The sequence below is a fragment of the Balaenoptera physalus genome (assembly GCF_965194825.1).
Source record: "Balaenoptera physalus genome assembly, chromosome: X".
Lineage (NCBI taxonomy): Eukaryota > Metazoa > Chordata > Mammalia > Artiodactyla > Balaenopteridae > Balaenoptera > Balaenoptera physalus.
The window spans coordinates 94135079-94157208 of record NC_138903.1 but is presented as its reverse complement, the minus strand read 5'-3'; the positions used below and the strand labels follow the sequence as shown (position 1 = coordinate 94157208).

Below are 22130 nucleotides of genomic sequence, written 5' to 3'. Positions count from 1 at the left end.
CAACTAAGCCCGTGCGCCACAACTACTGAGCCTGAGATCTAGAGCCCGCGAGCCACAACTACTGAGCCCGCATGGCACAACTACTGAAGCCCGCGCACCTAGAGCCCGTGCTCCATAACAAGAGAAGCCACTGCGGTGAGAAGCCAGTGTACCTCAACGAAGAACAGCCCCCATTCGCCGCAAGTAGAGAAAGCCCACGCGCAGCAACGAAGACCCAACACAGCCAAAAGTAAAATAAAAAAAAAAAGATGTTATGGACTGAATTCTGTTCCCCCAAAATTCGTATGTTGAAGCCGTAACCCCGAATGTGGCTATATTTGGAGATATGGCCTTCAAGGTTAAACGAGGTCATAAGCTTGAAGCTCTAATCCAATAGGGGGGTATCCTTATAAGAAGAGCAACAGACGCCACAGAGCTCGCCCTCTCCCCACACTGAACAAAGAAAAGGCCATGTGAGGACACAGTGAGAAGACAGTTGTCTGCCAAGGACAAAGGGTATAAATACCTCACCAGGGTATAAATTCTTTTTTTTTAAAATAAATTGATTTATTTACTTTTGGCTGCATCGCGTTCGTTGCTGCGCGGGCTTCCTCTAGTTGCGGCGAGTGGGGGCTACTCTTTATTGTGGTGCACGGGCTTCTCGTTGCGGTGGCTTCTCTTGTTGCAGAGCACGGGCTCTAGGCGTGCAGGCTTCAGTAGTTGTGGCACATGGGCTCATCAGTTGTGGCTCATGTGCTCTAGAGCACAGGCTTAGTAGTTGCGGCGCACGGGCTTAGTTGCTCCGCGGCATGTGGGATCTTCCCGGACCAGGGCTCGAACCTCTGTCCCCTGTATTGGCAGGCAGATTCTTAACCACTGGGCCACCAGGGAAATCCGGGATATAAATTCTTTTAGCAAATTCTAGATTTCCAACTGGATTAAATTCTGGACCGCTGTATCAATTTACATTCTTTCCTCCCTCTGTATCCAAGTTTTTTGATTTCTTTCTTTCTGATTCCATTTGCTTGTTTGTCTGTCACTGGATATAGTTTGTGTGTGTGTGTGTGTGTGCGGGTGGGGGGGGTGTCCTGCCTAATCTGCTCATATTTATAGATTTCTTCCTTCAGACAGCATCAAATCAGTTTCATAAGGGTTAGGGGCCTCTCCTGTGGCAATGGTTGCTTAATAAGTTTTAAGGACTCTGGCTTAAGCTGGGTTTAATTTCATCACCGTGTCACAAAAGTGCCATGGTTGCTCTTCCCTATCATTAGGATGATCAGGATTTTCACTGCAACACAGGCATAGGCAACAGAGTGGCACAGCAGAAGATTGCTGGGCCCCCAAGCCAGAGGTGGGTGGACTGAAAACATCTTCTGCTAGGGTGCTGCCACTTGCGCTGCATGGAATTATTATTATTATTATTTTGTCTTTTCTCTCTGTACAAATTCCCTCAGAATATTTTAGATTTCTAGCAGTGCAAATTTACAGCTGTGGGTTTTATCTCCATCTAATCATGAGTGGTCCAGACCTTCTGGGTGGTTATGGGGACAGGGTCGGAGGCCCAGTGACCCACCTCTTGGGCAGCCCAGGAGAGGAGGACATCGCAGGCCATGCAGGACACATGGGGGTTGCATTCTGGAACAGCGTGAACCAGAAGGGTCTGTGGGAAGCGGGCTTTGCAGTATCACGAGGGTGAGGTACCCCCTGGTTCCTAAGCAAGGATGTGATTGGCTTGCTTGAATCGTTCTGCTGGCTGACAAGGAAACACTATTCAGGGATAATAAGCAGGAATGCATCTGGTGCATTTAATAAGAAGCGTTGTTGCTAGAGGACCCTATCTGGCGGAGCAGAGTGGGGAGCGGAATCTGGGATTAGGCCGGTCGAGGCCCTCCCAGTTTTACCAGCCGTCAACTCAGCACACAATACTGCCTTTAGCCCTCACCGCACCATCACCCCCTCCCCGCGCACTCACACACAGGGGCCAGTATACCTGGCTGAGGAGAACTCAGTCCCTGGAGATGGAGGGGTGGACCCGGGGGCGGTAGTTCCCCGAACCCCGCCACTTCAGCGCTATTAGGCACCACAGCAACAGAGGGGCTGAAGCAAGGGGGCTCCATCGCAGCTGGTCGTCCCCATCCCCACCACCAACTCCTCTAGGGACTGGCCAGCAGGCAGCGCGCGTGGGCAGCGGTTCAAAAGCGCAGGCCCACATCGGCTCCAGCCGTCTCCTGCTAAGAGGTCGCCCACTCACCCACCGCCCTCCCAGCTCATGGCAGCCTGGCGACCCCGCTTACCAATCGAAGAAGTCCAGAACGACGTCAGGAACATCAGACGAGGAGAGCTTAGAAATCAAAGCGGAATTTCCAGCTGGGTTTCGGGTCGTCGCCCTCCAAGGGCCGGGTCCTGATGAGCAGCAGGAGCACAGCGGCCCGCCGCATGTCGGGACGCCATAGCTCCGACCTTCGGAGAACCCTGGAGACCGCTGCGGACCGGGAGGAAGAGAGACGACGGGGGGGAGCGGGATAACCAAGAGGAGCGGGGCGCGGACCTCGTGCTTCGGCCAAGAGCCACCTGTAAGGTGAGAACATCGAGGCCAAGGGGAGTGGGGAGGGTGGGGGTCGACCAGCGGCCCTGAGCAAGGGAGCGGCAAGAAGAGCAGCAGCCCAGCAGCTTCACTCCACGCAGCAACCGGACCACGCACCCAGCCGCTGCCCCAGAGCGCGGGGTCTGAAGCACGTCCGGCTGCCGCTGGGCGGGCCCCAAGCCCGGCGCACAACTGGCTCCGCCCACCCCGACGGCAAGCGAGCTTAGCCAATCCGGCAGGCGCCGGGACCCATTGAACGAGATGCGCGGTCCCGCCTCCTACCACAGCCCGTGCGCCGCCCAGCCCTCTGCTCCTTCTGGCGTCCGCAGTCATTCCTTGGTCAGCCCCAGCTCCAGCTCCCTGGCAGCTGGAGAGCTGGGCCGGGGGGTCGGCGGCGTGGGGCACCCCGCCCTGCGCCTCCCCTCCGCAAAAACGCAAAATGTGCTTTTCACCTGAAACAGCGTATGCCCAAGAGTTTGCTTTTTGTGGTGAAAGGAGTAATTTGACCGCCCGGGCTGAATCTGCAGTTTGAAAGATCTGGACACCTTTGAGGAATCAGGACATAGTTGACTGGTGGTCATTCCCAGACCCTCGGGCCTCCAGTGAACCAGAGCGCCTGTCCTCTGGAAGGGATAGAGGAGGTTCAACCTGTGCATTTCGTGGCCCGGCTCTGGCCCGTCATCAGGACAGAAATTGGGCTCCGGGAGCCCCCCTCCCATAGCTAAGGGATGCACAGTTGAAGTGAGGGTTCTTGGCTGACAGCATTGAAGGGGAAAAGAAGGCAAAGGTCAGTGTATCGGATCTTCAAGGCAGTGAGCCCCCGGAGAGCAGGCCACTGTAATGCTCCAGCATTCTGGCCCCAGCATGTGGGGGAAAAAAGCCTTACATTTTTGCTAGAGGCCTTCTCTTCTTTCCGCTACCCTGAACGTTGCCACAGAGAATAGAAATATCTCAGAGCAAGAGGAAATGCTTCCACTCATTCACTACCCTTCGTCCTTCCCATCTTGGTACCTTGATGAAGCAAGGTCAGAAAGAGGCTTCTTCAGAGCACATAAGCCAGATGGGCAATGAACAGATAAACCTCAGTCATGTTCACCAGCGCTGGACCTCGTGAGGCATGCCATTTAAAAGTGTTGAAATCAAAATGGATTTCAGGTTCACTCTTGGTCAACTAGAATATTCAAACAAACATTCTCCCCCTTCCCCTTTCCTTCAGTATTTGGTGAGAAGAGCTGGGACTGCTTGTGCCCAGCGTATTGCAAAGCTCTAGTTGCATGGAACTTCCTGGGGTGGCTGAGTGTTTTGTACAGCTAAAAACTGAACTCTTTACCCCACCTCGACCCCTTCTCAAGCACCCCACTTTTTCTTTTTAACCATTTTAGAATCACACGTTTTTTAAATGTTTCTCTTGATTTCCTTCCTTCTCTTCACCAGCAGAGCATCTTCACACCTTCGTTTCCCCTCTCCTTTCCCCCTCTTTTTCCTTCTATTGCAGTAAGTGCTTTCTTCTCACTTACGGGGCGGAGCCACATAGAACTAAGCCACATACTTACGTGGGGGATCCCTCTATAACTAACCATCACAACAGCAGTGGGTCAGCTGAGCCCAGCCCTACTGCTCTTAATCCTGCACCCCTTGTCTCTGGTCACTCAGGCATCCTCGTAGAGACAATACTTGCTTGTCAAAAATGAAAAGGTCATTTCCGATCATTTTGTCCAAGCATCTGCAGTGTATATGGGCGGGGAGGGGTGGGGACACACTTTGCTTTATTCTTTACCCTAAACTACTCTACCTCTCACTTCTAAAATGAAAATATCCCAGTCTTGGACCGCAAGCGCCTAGCCATGCTGCTCTCTCATTCTTCTACTCTCTCTACACGTGTTCTTTTATCTCACTGAGCCCTCCTATTCCTTGGCCTCTCTAGTTTTTGCCCATCTGCACTCTCCCTCTTCTACCTCTCCCTCCTGTCACCATTGATTTGGTTTCGGGTTTCTTTTTTTTTTTTTTTTTTCTGGCCGTGCCGCGCAGCTTGCTGGGATCTTAGTTCCCAGAACAGGGATCGAACCCGGGCCACGGGCCACTGTCGAGTCCTAACCACTGGACCACCAGGGAATTCCCTGGGGTTTCTCCTCTTTTCCTTCTTTTCCTGCTCACACTCAGGCATACTAAGTTGTCAATACATCTACCACCGCTTATTCTTCTACGCTTACAACACCTTCCGTATCTCCACATCCAGTTATCACCCATAGCCAATCAACTGTTGCCTTTCAGTTCTACACACTTCTTCATGTGCTTTCAATACCCCTACCTTAGTCTAGAACGTCAGCATCTCTCACATAAATCACTCCTATAATGAACACGGCATTCTTCCTCCTCTCTGACCTTTCTTCACATTGCTTTCAGAGTGACATTTCTAAAACACAAATTACATCCCAGATTAGACCCCCTTGATGGCTTCTTGTAGCCTTAATAATGAAGTCTCCACTCCTGTCTCTGGGGAAACGCAGATGGCCAATGGGCACATGCACACATGTTCAACATCACTAATCATCAGGGAAATGCAAATCAAAACCACAGTGAGACATCACCTCACAAAAGGACACATGTAACAAATTTTGGAGAGGACGTGGAGAAAAGGGAACCATCCTACACTGTTGGTGGGACTGTAAATTGGTGCAGCCACTGTGGAAAACAGTATGGATATTTCTCGGAAAACTAAAAATAGATCTACCATACGACCCAGCAATTCCACTCCTGAGCATATATCTGTAAAAAAGAAAAACACGAATTCAAAAAGATGCATGCACCCCAATGTTCATAGCATGGTCATTTATAATTGCCAGTGTATGGAGGCAATCTGTGTCCATCAACAGATGAATGGACAAAGAAGATGTGATGTATATATACAAAGGAATACTAATCAGCCATAAAAAAAGAATTTTGCCATCGGCAGCAACATGGATGGACTTGCAGGGTATTATGTTAAGGGAAACAAGTGAGACAGAGAAAGACAAATCCTCAGTAAATTTGAAAGATTTAATAACTGGCTGAATTAAGGGACCTAGAAATGAATGTAGAACTGACTTAAGAAAGGGTAAGTGTTCAACAACACACATGCTGCAGAGAGCAGAGAAAGGGCACGGCTTATTTGAATACCACCTAATAAGTTGGTATTACTAGGTCTACAGAGCTAGTGGGCCCTTTTGTGTGCGTCTTAAATGCCAAGTTTATTGTGTATGCAGTAGAGTCATCAAAATTTTCTTACAGGAATTTGGCATGGCCAGAGTTGGGTTTTAGGAAGGTTAACTTAGCAAGTATATGAAGCATGTATCTGTGGGGAAAGACATGGAGGTAGGAGAAGGTTAGGAGACTAGGGCAAAGTTCAGGCAAGAAGTAATGGAGGTAATGATACTAAGAGTTGGCAAGAATGTGGAGCCAATAGAAATCTCATCCTCTGCTGTTGGGAGGATGAACTAGTACAACTGTTTTGAAAGATAAGTGGTGTTACCAGTAAGGTTGAACTTGGGCAGACCCTACGACCCAGAAGTTTCATGTCTAGGCCTATACTCTAGATCAGGGTGACTCAGCTGTTGACATTTTGGAAAGACAATTCTGGGTTGTAGAGGACTGTCCTGTGCATTGTAGGATGTTTAGCAGTATCCTTGGCCTCCACCCACTAGATGCCAGTAGCACACCCTCAGTTATGACAACCAAAATGTTTCCAGACGTTATCAAATGTCACCCTGGTTGGGGCGGAGGGGTCAGTGCGTAAAATTGCCCTCAACTGAGAAACTACAGAAACTCTTGCATGTGGGCATAGGGGGATATGAATGAGAAAATTCGTCGCAAGATAATTTGCAAAAGCATAAAACTGGAAACAACCCACATGTCCATCAACAGGAAATAGACACCCTGTGGAATTTTCATACGATGGATAAACTATACGGCAATGAAAACTGATTACTACGGTTGCACACATCAACATGGATAAATCTCACAAACACAAAATTGGGGGGGGGGAGAAAGAGTAAGGCAAGTAATAATACATCTAGCATAATTACATTCACATAAAATCCAAAATGGACAAGAAATAACATTATTTAAAGGAACAGTCCTCTGCCGTGAATGTATAAATAAGTGAATTTTTAACAAAGTTCAGGATCGTGGTTACCTCAGGGAAGGAATGAGGGGATGACGCAGGAAGGGCACAGGTGGGCTTCCAAGGCATTAGCCGTGTTCTAGTTCTCAAGCTTGGTGGTGGGTACCCAGGTTTTTATATTATTATGATATTCCTTACGTATATGCTGTATTATCTTCTGTATACATGAACCAGTTCATAATTTGTCAGGAAGTGATGCGGTCTAAAATAACGCAGGAAACTGGAGAGAAAGGCAGCAGAGTAAATAACTAATTGGATGAGAGAGAGAGAGAGAGGGAAGGGCCAACTTTTAGGTGCCTCTTAGAATCGTTTTAAACTCATTTTCTTCATAGATTTGGTGATGATATCAATTCCTATTCTGTAAACACGCATAATTCATTGCTCAGACTTCTAAGAAATGTACATTTTATGCCTCAAAACAGATCCTACTATATGATGTGATTCAGAGGACTTGATAATACCACATTTCCCAGAACACCATTGTCTGAGAATCCTGCCCTGTTAGACTTGTAAACGTGTACTCATTTGTATTCCTTGGAGTTATGAGCATCTGAAAATAGGTGGTTTAGAGTAAAAGTGATTCTTCATCATTAACTTTAGTGTCATTAGAATATCCCTAACTGGTACAGAAAACTGTTTCCAACTCCGGCACCCACCCTACCCCTCTGTTTTTCTCCCAATGGTCACCTCTCAGGTAGTGGAATAAAAGGAGATTTTTTCGATCAAATCCTCTCAGATGATGGAGCCATAAGCAAGGAAAATATCAGAACATCCTAACCTTTCCTGGACGAGGCAGAGAGGGACAAGACAGGTCTTTTCCTACAAGGAGCACAAAGTTTTCAAGGTTGAGGGACTCACTGAGAACATATTTTATACGTGTGGACACAGAAAAACCCACAAACACCCAGAGAAACAGGAAATGCAGGATTCGTCCCTGACCTGATTTAAGGACCGTCTCTCAGAGACTCAGAGAAGCCTGATACGTTAGAGCTACAGCAGACCCTCAGAGCAGCAAGCCTGAGCTTCCTCCCTCAACATGAGAGGCTTCAGGTGCATACATGTGGGTAACGTAGCCCACGTGTCCTGTTCCCTGTATACACAGCCAGCACCTCGTAGATACCTCTCAGTCCTGAGAGTATAACACTGACGGTGCCACTCAGCTCTCAGAAGCACAGACTCAGTGAAGAGGAACACACATGCCTCTTGGGGCTTGGGCCACGGGGCCACCTGGGGAGTAAAGTCAGGGCCCTAGGGAACTGGAGCTCGGTAAGGGGCAGGGACACGGACTCCCAGCATGCACCAAAAAAGGCTTATCTCAAAAAGAGGTGTGCAGGCGTTTGTCTAAAGTGAACCTCCCGGGACTTCCCTGGCGGCCCAGTGCTTAAGACTCTGCGCTCCCAATGCAGGGGGCACGGGTTCGAACCCTGGTCGGGGATCTGATATATCCTGCATGCCGCACGACGTGGCCAAAAAATAATTATAAATAAATAAATAAATAAATAAATAAAGTGAACCTCCGAAAATTCTTAAGCCCAGGTAAAGGCCTTTAACATTAACTATAGTTAATACATTAACTGTATTAACACAGAAATACACACATACACACCCTGCTGGCATGGCATGAGCCATACAGAAGCAAACCAATTTGAGGCCTTTCGAGGGACCCTACATGGATAAATTTCTACTTGGACTGTTCTTTCATTAAACAATGGTGACAAAAGGCCTTGTGCCGTTTTCTGTTGTTGTTCTAGCCATAAGGAATACCCTGTGTTACTCTAGGATAATGCATTTTTAAATGTCAACCCCAGTGACAGGGGAAAGGGTTGCGGATACCTCACACTAACTTCACTTTAACAGACCTTTATCAAGCATCTGCGAAGAAGGAAACACAGTGCTTTAGGAGAGAGAAATAAATAAAAGCCTTTAAGTTCCAAACAATTCAGAAGCTCACACGTTAGGCAGCTGGGGAGATACACACGTAAATAAATAATGTTAATCTACCCTAGGATACGTGAGGCACTAGCACAGAAAACAGAAAAAGGTATTGATGCTAACTAGCAAGCTCTCAAGCAGCCTTCACTAAATATAGAAATAAGGCCTTCTACCCTCAAACCCCCGGTTCTCCCCTTCTATGGTCCTCTGCTCTGCTCAAGTACCCCTTCCCCTTTTTCCCTTAAAGAAGTTCCAGATATTAGGCCCATTTCCTCCTTTCATTTTCTTTAAATTAGGACATATTTCAGACCTCGACAAAGGTACAGAGAATGCTACACCCATGCAACCATCAGCCGTCTTAAGAAACGTAAGCTTACAAATGAAATTGAAACCCAGTGTACCTCTCCCCAACTGAATTCTCCCTCTCTTTCCATACATTTAACCACTGCCTTAAATGAGTTTATTGTTCTCATACACACCTTTCTGCATACTACATATGTATGCATTACTCCTATGTATGCCTTTTACTACAAATACATGTACCTATAATCAATCTAATAACTTTTGCATGTCTTTAAACTTCATACGTGCATGGTATCATAATGCTTTTATCCTTTTGGAACTAGGTTTTTCCTTCATCTTTTTCTCCCTTCCACTACTGAATCTTTGCCCCTTGTTATAAGCTGAACTGTGTCCCCGCAAAAGATATGTTGAAGCCTTGACCCGCGGAACCTGTAAATGTGACCTTATTTGGAAATCGGGTATTTGCAGGTGTAATAAAGATCAGATGAGGTCATACTGGATTAGGGCGGGCCCTTAATCCAGTATGACTGGCGTCCTCATAAGAAGAGAAAGAACACAGAAACAGAGACACAGGGGAAAACACTATGTAAAGATGAAGAAAGAAATTGGAATCATGCATTTACAAGCCGAGTGATGCCAAGGATTGACAGCAGCCACCAGAAGCTAGGAGAGAGGCATGGAACAGATTCTCCCTCCGAGCCTCCAGAAGGAACCAACCCTGCCGACACTTTGACCTCAGACTTCTGGCCTCCAGAACTGTCAGAGAATAAATTTCGGTTGTTTTAAGCCACCTGCTTTGTGGTAATTTGTTACGGTAACCCTAGGAAACTAACACATCCCTCCGGGAGCTCTTTGTGTCTCAGGCCCCTGAGAATTCTAGTGTCTTCCTCAGCCCAGATCTTACCATCCTGTTCAGTTTACCTGCAACAGTACCAAGTCAGTGAATTAAGGCTGGTCCTACCGTAGGTGTACTTAAACGTTTCCCCCATTGCCCTAAAGCAGTGGTTCTCAAACTTTAGTGTGCTTCAGTAGCACTTGGAGGACTTGTAAAACCCGATGGCTAGCAGCCTACCTTCAGAATATCCAATTCAGTAGGTCTGGAGCAGGCTCTGAGAATTTGCATTTCAAACAAGTTCCCAGCTGCGGCTGCTGCTGCTCCATGGCAGGCCAATAGCGCCATCTGGTCTCCAGGCAAGCTAGGTCATCCGTCAGGTCCTTTCAATAACATATACTAGAGGCTGGGCCACCATCTCTCTCGTCACACAACTTGTTTGTAATCTAATATTTTAATTTATTTGAGGCTGCAATAAAAGGATTTGAAACAGGCTTACCAAATAGTTGAAAGAAATCCCTTTCAATGACAGTAAGGTGGGCCGAAAGAAACAGAACAAAGATACGTTGGAGTCAGTGTTATTTAGGTTAAAAAAAAACTGCAGCTTATTCATGTCAAACAAACTTTTATTTTCAACGTGAACAATACTATCAGATTTATCTGTAAAAGGTAAGAATAAAGTCAGATGTCAGTTAATATCCTTTTGGGATGCTGAACTTTGGAACAAAATTTGTATTGTGGGCTAATGAAAACTAGAATATCCGTGAAGAACAAATTCATCTTTTCTTTCGCCGTCCACTTCTTTTTATGCCTTCCAACTGTAGGATGGGATAAGAGTCAATTAACAATTGTACACCAATAACATGCAGCAGGGACTTTCTAAATATGAGTCAATACTATGTACATCTGTTGGCTCTCCAAGGAGAGAACAAAATGTTTTCTTCTTGTAACCCAGAGCCTTGGTTGTCAGGGTGCACATCATTTCATCACACCAACCTCATCTCTCTCTTGCCCACCACTATAAACGCTAGATTTTTTTCTTGAAAGGCCACTCTGCGATTTAAATGTCTTTCCACCTTAAGAGCCTATGCTCCTTACACAAATCATAAATCCCTTATAATCCCAGACCTTCAGTTTCCGTATCTGTAAAATGAGAATGAGGCTGTTATCAAACATCCACAGGTGTGAAAATTAAGAAAGAAAGAGCGTGATACTGAGAGAGAGAGAGAGAGAGAGATGAGACAGAGAAAGGAAAAGACGAATGGGTAGAGGAAGGAGAAACTAAGATTGAATTACCGACTCAGGGATAGCCAATAATCTTACTATGGCTAATTTTCTTTTCTTTTGAATAAAAAATCTCAATCGAACTAATATTTGTGAACTACTCATGAAATGCAGTCTTATGTGAAATCCTTAACTTTTTACTACTTTGTAAGGAGTCACCTTCTCAAAGGCATTGTTATTCCGAGGGACTCCATTTCTGTGGCCAGGGGATGAAGGTACAGCTAGTGCACAGCTTACTCGCTTTAGCTGCTTCTTCTGGTGACCATTCTCTAAAACTATAGGTCTCTATATTTTAGACCTCTAAAAACATATAGGTCTCTATTTCCAGGTCTGATAAATTTCCCATCTGTAGTAGTCTTAAAGCTACAGGACAAAGGACTTGCAGCTGCAAATGAAATACTTTTCAGAACACACTTCCTTCTATATCATCTAGAATACAAGTCCATTAGTAACATTAAACCGTTTTTCCAAAACTAAATTTCAACAATTTTTTCTTATTTACTTTACAAAAAAAAATTAAAACACGATAGATAGCTAGTGGGAAGCAGCTGCATAGCACAGGGAGATCAGCTCGGAGCTCTGTGACCACCTAGAGGGGTGGGATAGGGAGGATGGGAGGGAGACGCAAGACGGAGGAGATATGGCGATATAGGTATACGTATAGCTGATTGACTTTGTTATAAAGCAGAAACTAACACACCGCTGTAAAGCAATTATACTCCAATAAAGATGTTAAAAAAATAAACCAAAAATAAATTAAGTATGTAAACAAAACAAAACAAAACATAAAGCTGTTAGTAACAGGTATATGTCAGGAATGGTTGCACTATACAATAATACCTGTATTCTCCAGAGCTGCCCTCTGCTGAGACCGTATCCACTTTGGGTCCTTCTTCTGCTTTTTCATTTCCATCCTCTTTCTCTTCCTCAGCATTTTCATACTGATGTGCACTCTCTTCTTTAGTGTCGAATGATACGGACTTTGGCATCACAAGGTGGTGGGAAACATTTCCCGATTTAAAATCAGCAGCAGAACCTAGTTCTCTGCCCTCAGGAGGTTCTGGAGAAGAGAAATATGTCAAAAAATAAATAAATCAATCAATAAATAAAAAGAAGAGCTGGACATGTTCCTACTGGTTGACACAACACTTCCATGGGCCTCACACTTCTGCTGCTTGACAGTTTTCACAACATTTTCCCCCTCTTTCCAGTAGATCTCACACACTGTGCTGCTGATTATTTCTGGCCCTTTGGAGAAGGGATCGAAATCATTTGATTCTCAGAGCATTTTTGTATGTTTCTGCCAGAACGTCACTGGAAAATGTTCACCCAATTTAAAGACAAGTTCTACCGCGAAGCTCACTGATTCCTCAACCACTGAAAGGTGCCCCTGTGCCATTTCATCATTTTCTCAGGTCATCCTACTGGGAATCTTTGCATTTTTAGAAGCCCGTCAACCAAAAGTGAGGTATGCCATTTGTTTGCCCCTAGGTTGGTAGAAAGCAGCATACTTTTTCTCAAGATCATAAAGGTCTTTAGAGAATTGGGCTTCTACTTGTGCATATCGTGCCTGAAGGTTTTTGAGAGCTTTGACCCGCTGCTTAACCGCCAGAGGCCAGCGCTGAGCGCGGCCTGCCTTTCAGGCCGATGCCCCAGCAGGGGCTGCGAGGGCCTGGGGACTGGGCCGCCCCTCGCCAGCCTCGGCCCCGTCGTCAGGTCCACACGCCCCAGCCTCCCAGGACTCGGAGGCATCAGCCAGGACCTCGTCCGCCCAGAACTCGGCCTCCGCCGCCGGTTCCTCTGCCTTCTGGGATGCCGCCCCCTCTGCAGGTTCCTGCGGCTCCCAGGGCGGGGTGCCCTCTGCCTGGTACTCGCCCCGCCAGACCTCACCTGCCTCTCCCAGGCCTTCCTGCTCCTGAGGAGGCGCGGCATCCTCTGCAGGGTCCGAGGGCCGTCGGGAGCGGCGCCTGACCATCACGCGGCCGGCGTGGGGCCCGACCAGGACACGGTCGTTGTAGTGGCTGTGGTGCACACGGCAATGGACCAGATCCCGGAACAGGGACTGAAACTGCGCCGTGGGGGGCCCGTGGCCCGCGACCACTCCCGCGCCCTCGGGCCCATTCTCGTCCTCCTCTTCTGTCTCTTCCTCCTCCTCGACCTCTTCCTCAGTTTCGTCTCCCTCTTCTGACTGGTACTCATCCTCCTCCTGGTCCTCGATCTCTAATTTAAACTGTAACTCCTCCTCCTCCTCCGTCTCCTCCTCCACCAGCTCTACATCCCAGTCTTCTTCCACTGCGGCCTGGGCGGCCTCCTGCCCACCATCCTCCCCGTGAAGGGCTCTGGAGAGCCCCAGGGAGGCCAGAAGGGCCGCGGCCCCCTCGGCTCCATCCATCCCTCCCGAAGGGGATGCGCGGACCCCGAGGGGACTGGGGTCGCCACCCGCCCCGCCACCAGCTCCGGCCTGGCCACCTGGGATCGGCCCTCGCTCCTCTGTGGCAGACATGGCAGGAGGGACGCGCCACACACGGATCGGGCTGCAGTGAAGATCGCGGGGAAGATGGCGGCCGCCGGGCTGAGTATCGCTGAGGGAGGGGATGATGTTGGCAGCGGGGCCTCCGGCACGGGGTGGGGGTTGCAGAGAAGCCGGCTGCACAGGGGACAAGGGTCTGCCAAGATGCCTCTGGGGGCCCCGCCACGGGAAGGGCAGACCGCCGGCCTGTGGAGCGCCCCACCGAGACTGTGCCGAGGCCGCTGCGCACAGGGCGGGAAAGAGCCTGACTGGCTGGCGACGGGAGGCGGACCTTGGAAGGGTCAACCAAGGGCCACGTCCTCCAGCGCCGGCTCTAAGCTCATTTGCCAGCAGCCAAGGATTGACAGCACCGCCGTCCAATGAGTGACCAAGGTCTTCAGCTTCCCTGGAAGCCTTAAAGGCCCAGCTCACCCTGAGCCTCGGTGAGCCCACAGGAATCCCTTCCTTTTCATTCCACCCCTGCAAGAGCAAAGCTACAGTGTCCCTATAGGGCGGCGCCCTGGGGTATGAGAACCTGTATGTGTTCCCCATTTGCCACCCTGGGGCAGCTCACGCTGACTGAGACACACTTAGTTCAAAAACGAGAGAGAGAGAAGGTGTATAGATCAAATCTCAGCAACGCTTAAAACCTCCCACAAGAGAGAGCAAGAGAATTTGGAGGTTTTAATGCTGTTAAAGCTACTTAGAAAAGGACATACAAAGTCGATATGGGTGCAGTGAGAATGGAGAGTGGAGAGAAAGCAGTAAAGACAGGAGCCGGACAGTGTTTCATCAGGGCTCCCCAATTCATTTCCAGCCTCCAAGAAATGAAGACAGAGAGAGAGAGAGAGAAGAGAGAGACACAGAGACAGAGACAGAGACAGAGACAGAGAGAGAGAAGAGAGAGACACAGAGACAGAGACAGAGACAGAGAGAGATACTTCTTTCAAAGACTGGGCTGAGCACATGCTCTGCACTGGAGTGTGTACATCCCCTGCCTCCCCAATTCATACGATGAAGCCCGTCCCCCACCCCACCCCGCCCCCAGGAGATGGTATTTGGAGACTGGGTCTTTGGTAGGTCATTCAGTTTCGGTAAGGTCAGGAGGCTGCGGTCCACACGTTGGGATTACTGCCCTTACAGGAAGAGACCATAGATGGTGCTCTCCGCCCACCACCCCAACGTGAAGCCACAGGAAGAAGGCGGCTATCTTCAAGCCAAAACGAGGGCCCTCACCAAGAACTCCACCATGCTGGCACCCTGACCTTGGGCTTCCTCGCCTCCAGAACTGTAGGAAATAAACCAATGTCTTGTTTAAGCCGCCCAGCCTATGGCATTTTATTAGGGCAGCCTGAGCAGACTAATACAGCACGGCACACGTTAACAGGACAGGCTTCCTAGAATGATTTCTCGGTCAACAGTCCGAGACTTTTTGTTGTACTCAGCCCCACTTAGCCGAGTGGTCAAGGGTAACGAATGCTTAAAACGAGGAAGAAATCGACAACTATTTTATGCTAATCCCACTTACTACTGTCGCTGGGCACAGAAGCAAGAGTGGGTGTTAGCTGTAACTTCACGTTCAGGAGAACATAAGCTATGTCCCTTCCTTCCAGTAAGCACACCGCCTTGGGATCCAGGACATCTAATTTGACAGACCCTAACGTTTCACGGATGGGAAGCACACATTCTGCACTGCGCTCCTGGGAAGGTTGGCGAGAAGAGCTGTTGTTGCCACCCTGAGTCAGTATGGACCCCTACCCCAAGTTGGGTTCAAAGGTCAATCAAGACTGGTGACACCACACACACACACACACACACACACACACACACACACTCACACACTCACACACTACCGAGACGCGATGCAAAGTGTATTCCTTACATGAGGAGGCTTCTGGGGGGAGAGCAGGGTAGCCTTTTCAAGCTGCTCCAAAAAAGACTTGAGAGAGTCAGGAAAGGACGAAATTGCTTTGGGAGTTCTACTGTGATTCGTGGATGGGGCCAGCATGACAGTTCCCTTGTGCTGGCAGTAGCTAGTGTAGTTTGACGCCCACTCCTCCTCCCCTCCACCCTACAACCGCGCCAAAGGACAGAGTGTGGGGCATTGGGGAAGAGGGAGGGTTGACGTTTAAAAGCCCTCAGCAGTCAAACATCAAAGGATGCAGTCAGACGCTATACTACAATTCACCTCTGGCGTGTGACTGGCGACTGAAACGTGCCATTTTCCTGTAATGGAATTTGAACTTGTGGAAGTAAGCCACTCTGGAACTCTGAGTCCTGCAGCCTAAGGCCGGGTAGGGAGGCAAAAGGTCCACTGAATGCCGTTCAAGAGCCCAGCGTTGTGTATCCTGAGAAGCAAAATGCATGCCTCGGTCACCATCAATAAGGCCCGGAACTCCAAAGCCAAGAAGGAGGGTCTTGGCAAAGCCCTGCATAGTGGCTTTAGTATATATAGAGACACGTGTGACCTGGATTTATAATTTGGGAGTCTGTGGGCCAAGAGATTCCCAGGGCTCTTTACCCCAAAGGGGACAGTTTTACACAAGGAAACGTCGTTGCTGCCATGGGCCGGACCAGACAGCCAGACCGACGACAATGGCCTGACTGTCTATGAAAATGTGCAGACGGGGCTAACTGTTGGCCAGAGCATCCAGCGCTAAGGTGACTGCCTGAAGTTCACTCACTTGTGCTGTCTTTTCGTTGAACAGTTTTATCTATGGTTATTGTATTGATTACTGACAGGGAAAGACTTTTCCTGACCTTTTCCTATTTATTTTCCACATGTCAGCCTTTTTTTGTTCCTTCACTCCTCAATTACTGTATTTTTCTGTTATTAATTTCATTTTGCTAGTGTACAAAGTGATTCTTTATCACTCCTTTCTCTGTAGCTTTTTTAGTTTTTTTATAGTGCTGGAGCTTTTTGTGGGGGCAGTGTCGGTGGTTACACTGGGAGTTACAATTAATATCTTAACTTTATAATAATCAAGTTTGTATTAATACGGAGATAGTTGCAATAGTATTCAAAACCTCTGCTTTTCCCCAGCTCTGCCACATTTCTTTATTTAATTATGGTGACACATGGCATGTTTGTATATTTGGTGCCCATTAACAGAGATTTATAGTTAATGCTTTATACATTTGTATTTTCAATCATATATGAGAACAAAAAGAGGAGATACAAACCAAAAGTGCAGCAATACTGGCTTTTGCGTTTACCTGTGTAGTTACCTTGGCCTTTGTGGTTTATTTCTTCATATTGCTTCAGATAGGTGCCCAGCATTATTTCAATTCAGCCTGAAGGACTCCTTTTAGTACTTTCTGTAGGGCAAGCTTACTAGCTATGTACTCTCTCAGTTTTTGTTTGTCTTGGAATGTCTTTAACTCCCCTTCGTTTTCCCCACATATAGAATTCTTGGTTGAAAGGGTATTTTTGTTCATTTGTTCTACGCTTTTAATATGTCATTCCAATGCCAGCTGTCCTCTATGGTTTCTGTAGAGAAATGGGCACAAATCTTACTGAGGATTACTTGTAGGTGAGGAGTTGTTTCTATTGCTGTTTTCAAGGTTCACTCTTTGTCTTTGACTTTTGATAATTTGATCATGGTGTGCCTAGGTGGGGATCTCTGATTTTATCCTGCTTGGAGTTTGTGGAACTTCTTGGGTGTGTAGATTCATGTCTTTACTCTGAGTTTGGAGGTTTTCAGGCATCATTTCTTCAATGATTTCCTACCCCTTTCTCTCTCTCCTCTGCCTCTGCAACTGTCATTATGTGTACATTGGTGAGCTTGCTGATGCACATAAGTCTCATAGGCTGTGCTCATTATTCTTCATTCTTTGCTTTTCTGCTCCTCTTTTCCTTTCCAGAGACTGGATATTTCAACTAACCTTTTAAAACTCGCTGATTCTTTTTCTCCTGGTCAAATTTGCTGTTGGACATCTTTTATTAATTTTTCATTTCACTTACTGTGCTTTGCAGCTGAAGAACTTTTATTTTGTCCCTATTTATAATATCTGTCTCTTTGTGATACATCTTTCTCATTGTTTCCTAGTTCTTTGATCATTGTTTCCTTTCGCTCATTGAGTTTATTGAAGACAGTTGACTTAAAATGTATTCTTCTAGTAACCCAAATCCTGTGCTTTACCTCTGACAGTTTAGAGTAATTAATTTTTTCCATGTGAACAGGACACACATTCCTCCCATCCCCTCCAACTTTATGGAAGTATAATTTACAAATAAAATTTCTATATTCACGGTGAACAGTGTGATGCTTGATGTATGTATACATTGTTAAATGATTACCACGGTGAAACCGATTAATACATCTATCACCTCACATAGCTAAAGGTTTTTTGGGGGTGGTGTGTGGGATAAAACTAAGATCTACCGTCTCAGCAAGTCTCCAGCATACCACACAATATCTTAAATTATATCAGCATGCCGTACATTAGATCCCTAGAATGTATTTATCTTATAACTGATCATTTGTACCCTTTGATGAACCACCCCCCAAATAACAAACCTAAACCTGGAGGCATCATGCTTCCTGATTTCATTATTTTACAAAGGTATAGTAATCAAAACAGCATGGTATTGGCATAAGAAAAGATGTATACATAGACCAACGGAACAAAATATAGAGCCCAGAAATAAACCCTCACATATATGCTCAACTATTTGACAAGAACACACAACGAGGACAGGAGAGTCACTTCAATAAATGGTGCTGGGAAAACTGGATATCCACATGCAAAGATACTATATTGGACCCTTATCTTACACCATACCCCAAAATGAACTCCAAATGGATTAAAGACTTAAACGTAAGGCCTGAATCTGTAAAACTCCTAGAGGAAAACACAGGGGTAAGCTCCTTGACATAGGTTACGGCAATGTTTTTTTTTTGAATTGACACCAAAACAAAGGCAACAAATACAAAAATAAACAAGTGGACTACATCAAACTAAAAAGCTTCTGCACAGCAAAGGAAACAATCAACAAAAGGAAAAGGCAACTGACCTATGAAGCAGAAGAAAATATTTGCAAATCATGTTATCTGTTGAGGGGATAATATGCAAAATATATAAGGAATTCAATCAACTCAACAGCAAAAAAAAAAAAAAACACAAAACCAACAAATAATTAATAAAAGGGCACACGGTCCAAACATACATTTTTCCAAAGAAGACATACAACTGGCTAATAGGTATATGAAAACGTGTTCAAGATAACTAACCATCAGGAAAATGCAAATCAAAGCTGTAATTAAGACATTACACCTATTAGGATGGCTATTATCAAAAGGACAAGAGATAGCAAGTGTTGGCAAGAGTGTGGTAAAAAAGGAACCCTCGTGCCCTGTTGGTGGGAAAGTAAAATGGTGCAGCCACTATGGACAACTGTATGGAGGTTCCTCAAAAGATTGAAAATAGAACTAGCAGATCAGCCAGCAATCCCACTCCTGAAAACAGATCCAAAGGAGGTGCTTTCTGCTCTGCTCTCTTATGCTCATTGCAGCATTATTCACAATAGCCAAGGAATGGAGACACCCTAAGTGTTTTGGGCAGATGAAAGGATCAAGAACATATCATATATATATATAAAAGACATATAAAAGAATTCTTCTTAAGAATTCATCTGAGGGCTTCCCTGATGGCACAGTGGTTAAGAGTCCACCTGCCAACGCAGGGGACATGGGTTCGAGCCCTGGTCCAGGAAGATCCCACATGCTGCGGAGCAACTAAGCCTGCGCGCCACAACTGCTGAGCCTGCGCTCTAGAGCCTGCGAGCCGCAACTACTGAGCCCATGTGCTACAACTACTGAACCCCGTGCGTCTAGAGCCCATGCTGCGCAACAAGAGAAGCCACCGCAATGAGATGCCCACGCACCGCAACGAAGAGTAGTCCCCGCTCGCCGCAACTAGAGAAAGTCCATGCACAGCAAGGAAGACCCAACGCAGCCAAAAATAATAAATAAATAAAAACAAAATAAATAACTTAAAAAAATTCATTTGAAAGACTATTCTTACCTTTAGTGGGGTGATACAGAGAGGAACAGGAACAGAGAGAAGACATAGTAGATTCTCCTTCCTTCAGACTTCTTGTCTCTCTCAGGAAATCTCTACAGGCACAGCTTAATAGTGAGCCAGCTGGAAAGGCAAAATAGGGTTGGCAGAGACCCAGAAACTTAGAACAGGTTATAGAATTTTGAGTGTGTCGTATGTGGGATAATAATTTCTGTCGGGAATGTGGGAGCATGTTCATATGTGGGACCAGGTACTCTGGGGACTTAACACGTAAGTATATTTACATATTGAGTATGACTGTGTGTGTGATCAAGTTCATACGTGTGACTGTTGATGAGCATCAGCACGTGTTTGTGAGTACATGTGAGATTGTCTCTGTGCGAGAGTAAATTTGTTTGACGTTAAGAGTGAATAAATATATACGCATGTCCTTATCTGAGGGTGTTCATCTGTGGGTGACTGTGTGAGCGTGTTCATGTGTATGAGGTATTGAGTGTGTTTGTAGGTGAATAAATGTGTAAAGACATTCACAGATGATTGACTGCCAGCAGCATGATAAAGTGAGAGCATATCTGTGTGTGAGTGAATATGTGGGTATTTTTGCTTGTGAGCAGGCAAATGTGCGTGCATAAGTGAATATGTGGGTGTGTCCATGTAAGCAAATACAAGTGTGCCAGTGTGTAAGACTGTTGACTGTGTGAGCCCATTAACATCAAGTATGCCATTGTGTGGGAGTGAACGTGTCAGTGTGTTGATGCCTGTGAAGGAACGTGAGTGATCTTGTGTATGCGATCATATTCATGTGTGCAAGTGAATTCATAAGCACTGTCATGTATGTGAACATGGTATTTCAAATATATCTGGGTGCCTGAACATGTAGATACATGTTCGTATACCAGGGTATCTACAAGTGCTAGTAAACCTGTGAGTGAGTGTGTGAGCATGTGCATGTGAATCTTTAAGCTCGTTTGATTGCGTAAGCTTGTTAATGTTTGATTACATTTGAATGAGTGAACATGTGAGTGTGTATGAAGTTATCTGAGTGTATCCATATGCATGAGTGAAGGTGTGAACTTCATGGTGTGTGAGCATGTTTGTGGGTAAGTGAATATGTGAGCATGCCTGTTTGTGAGTGTGTTCAATGTGTGCATGTGAGTGAATGTGTGAGTCTTACATGTGAGCATACTTGAGTGTGCGTGTGTGTGTGAGCGAATGTGTGGGCATCTTCATTCTATTGAGTGAATATGTGACCAAATTTGTGTGAATAAATGACTGTGTAAGCAGAATATGCTTAAATTTGCCATCTTATACATTGCTGTGACTAAGGCAACATGCAGGTTTGTTTTGGTGGGCAATTGTATGTATGTGCTTTCTTGCTCAGAGTGGTGTTATTGTTGCTTGAGTTTCCTGCCAACTACTAGTAACAAACAGCCGGGTGGGCCAAGTGATTTCAAAACCAGATTGTACATTTGGCCCATTTCTTTCCCTGTTTATCACAAGGCTGCTGTACTTCAGTGCAGGACTACCTGTTCCACTGCTTCCATTCTAGGGGAAATTTTTCTTGGGCAGCTGTTTGTATAGCTTTAACAGCCTCAGAGAGGTGGCCTCTTGGGAGGTGGTCATGTAACGATACCAATAGATTTCCTCCCAGATTACCTTTGCTACTGGGCTTCTCATTATTGGTCTGTAAGATGTGATGTGTATGTTTTAAGATCCCCCAGAAGAGTAACATTGGGATGCAATTTCCCTCAAGTCTTTCCCAAGTGCTTATTAACGATGGTCTTGGTAAACCTGACAAATTTTGTAATTGTTATAAGCAAATAGCTGTCAATTTGGATGGAAAAACTCCCACGTAGAGACTGGTTAGATTTCTCCATGGGATCAAATATGTTTTCATGAGAACTGTCTTTGCTGTCACACCCAAAAGCTATGATTGGTTACTGTGGGCAGCAAGTGTTGCAGCTGTTGAACAACCCAGTCCCACTGAGTGTGATGTAAATCTTGAAGTTGGTATTGTAAGAAGGTTAGGTTAGGAAAGAATTCCCAAACTGGATGAAGCTCCTGACTTTTTAGGCATGCCTTGTCCTGGGTATTATGTTGTATACATTCCTTTCCTTGTGTGTGTGTGTGTGTGTGTGTGTGTGTGTGTGTGTGTGTGTCGTGTGTGTGTGTGTGTGTGTGTGTCTGTGTGTGTATATAAAATATGACTTCCCAACCGGGGGAAAATTCATGATAACTTGCCCTTGGTCACTTAATTTCTTTTAGTGCAAACTTCAATACATGGCACTTGTACTAGAGAGAGAGAAATCGTTATAACTACTAAGAAAAGAGACCAATCGTTGTTAAGGTATACGTTTTTGGCAGCGTTTACATGCATCATTATGCCAGGGATTAGTAAGAGCTATAATTTTATCTAATTGTAACCCCATAGAGTTTGTCGGTATGGCTCTGCATTACAGCATTTTTAATATGATTACACTGATCACAAGCATGCTGGCTGTACTACTGGGTGCATACTATCCCT

General features: G+C 46.1%; 1 protein-coding gene across 12 annotated transcripts in view; it reads right to left on the bottom strand.

Annotated features, from left to right (window-relative positions):
• Positions 1-10237: 10237 nt before the first annotated feature.
• Positions 10238-22130, bottom strand: part of LOC309652282 (uncharacterized protein) — a 34554-nt gene continuing 22661 nt past the window's right edge. For 6 of the 12 annotated variants that reach the window (XR_014258634.1, XR_014258638.1, XR_014258639.1 and 3 more), the window contains 3 exons: positions 19610-19729; positions 11914-12133; positions 10238-10607 (listed from right to left, as the gene is read on the bottom strand). Coding sequence is in view for 1 of the 12 variants with exons in the window: in XM_082445889.1 (XP_082302015.1) it covers positions 10595-10607; positions 11914-12133; positions 12964-13291; positions 13543-13720 (739 nt within the window). In the remaining 11 variants the exon portion in view is untranslated. Of the gene's footprint in view, positions 10608-11913; positions 12134-12963; positions 13292-13542; positions 13721-16798; positions 18181-19609; positions 19730-22130 lie in introns of those variants that run through there. The other 6 variants (XR_014258635.1, XR_014258637.1, XM_082445889.1 and 3 more) reach the window with 5 other exon arrangements.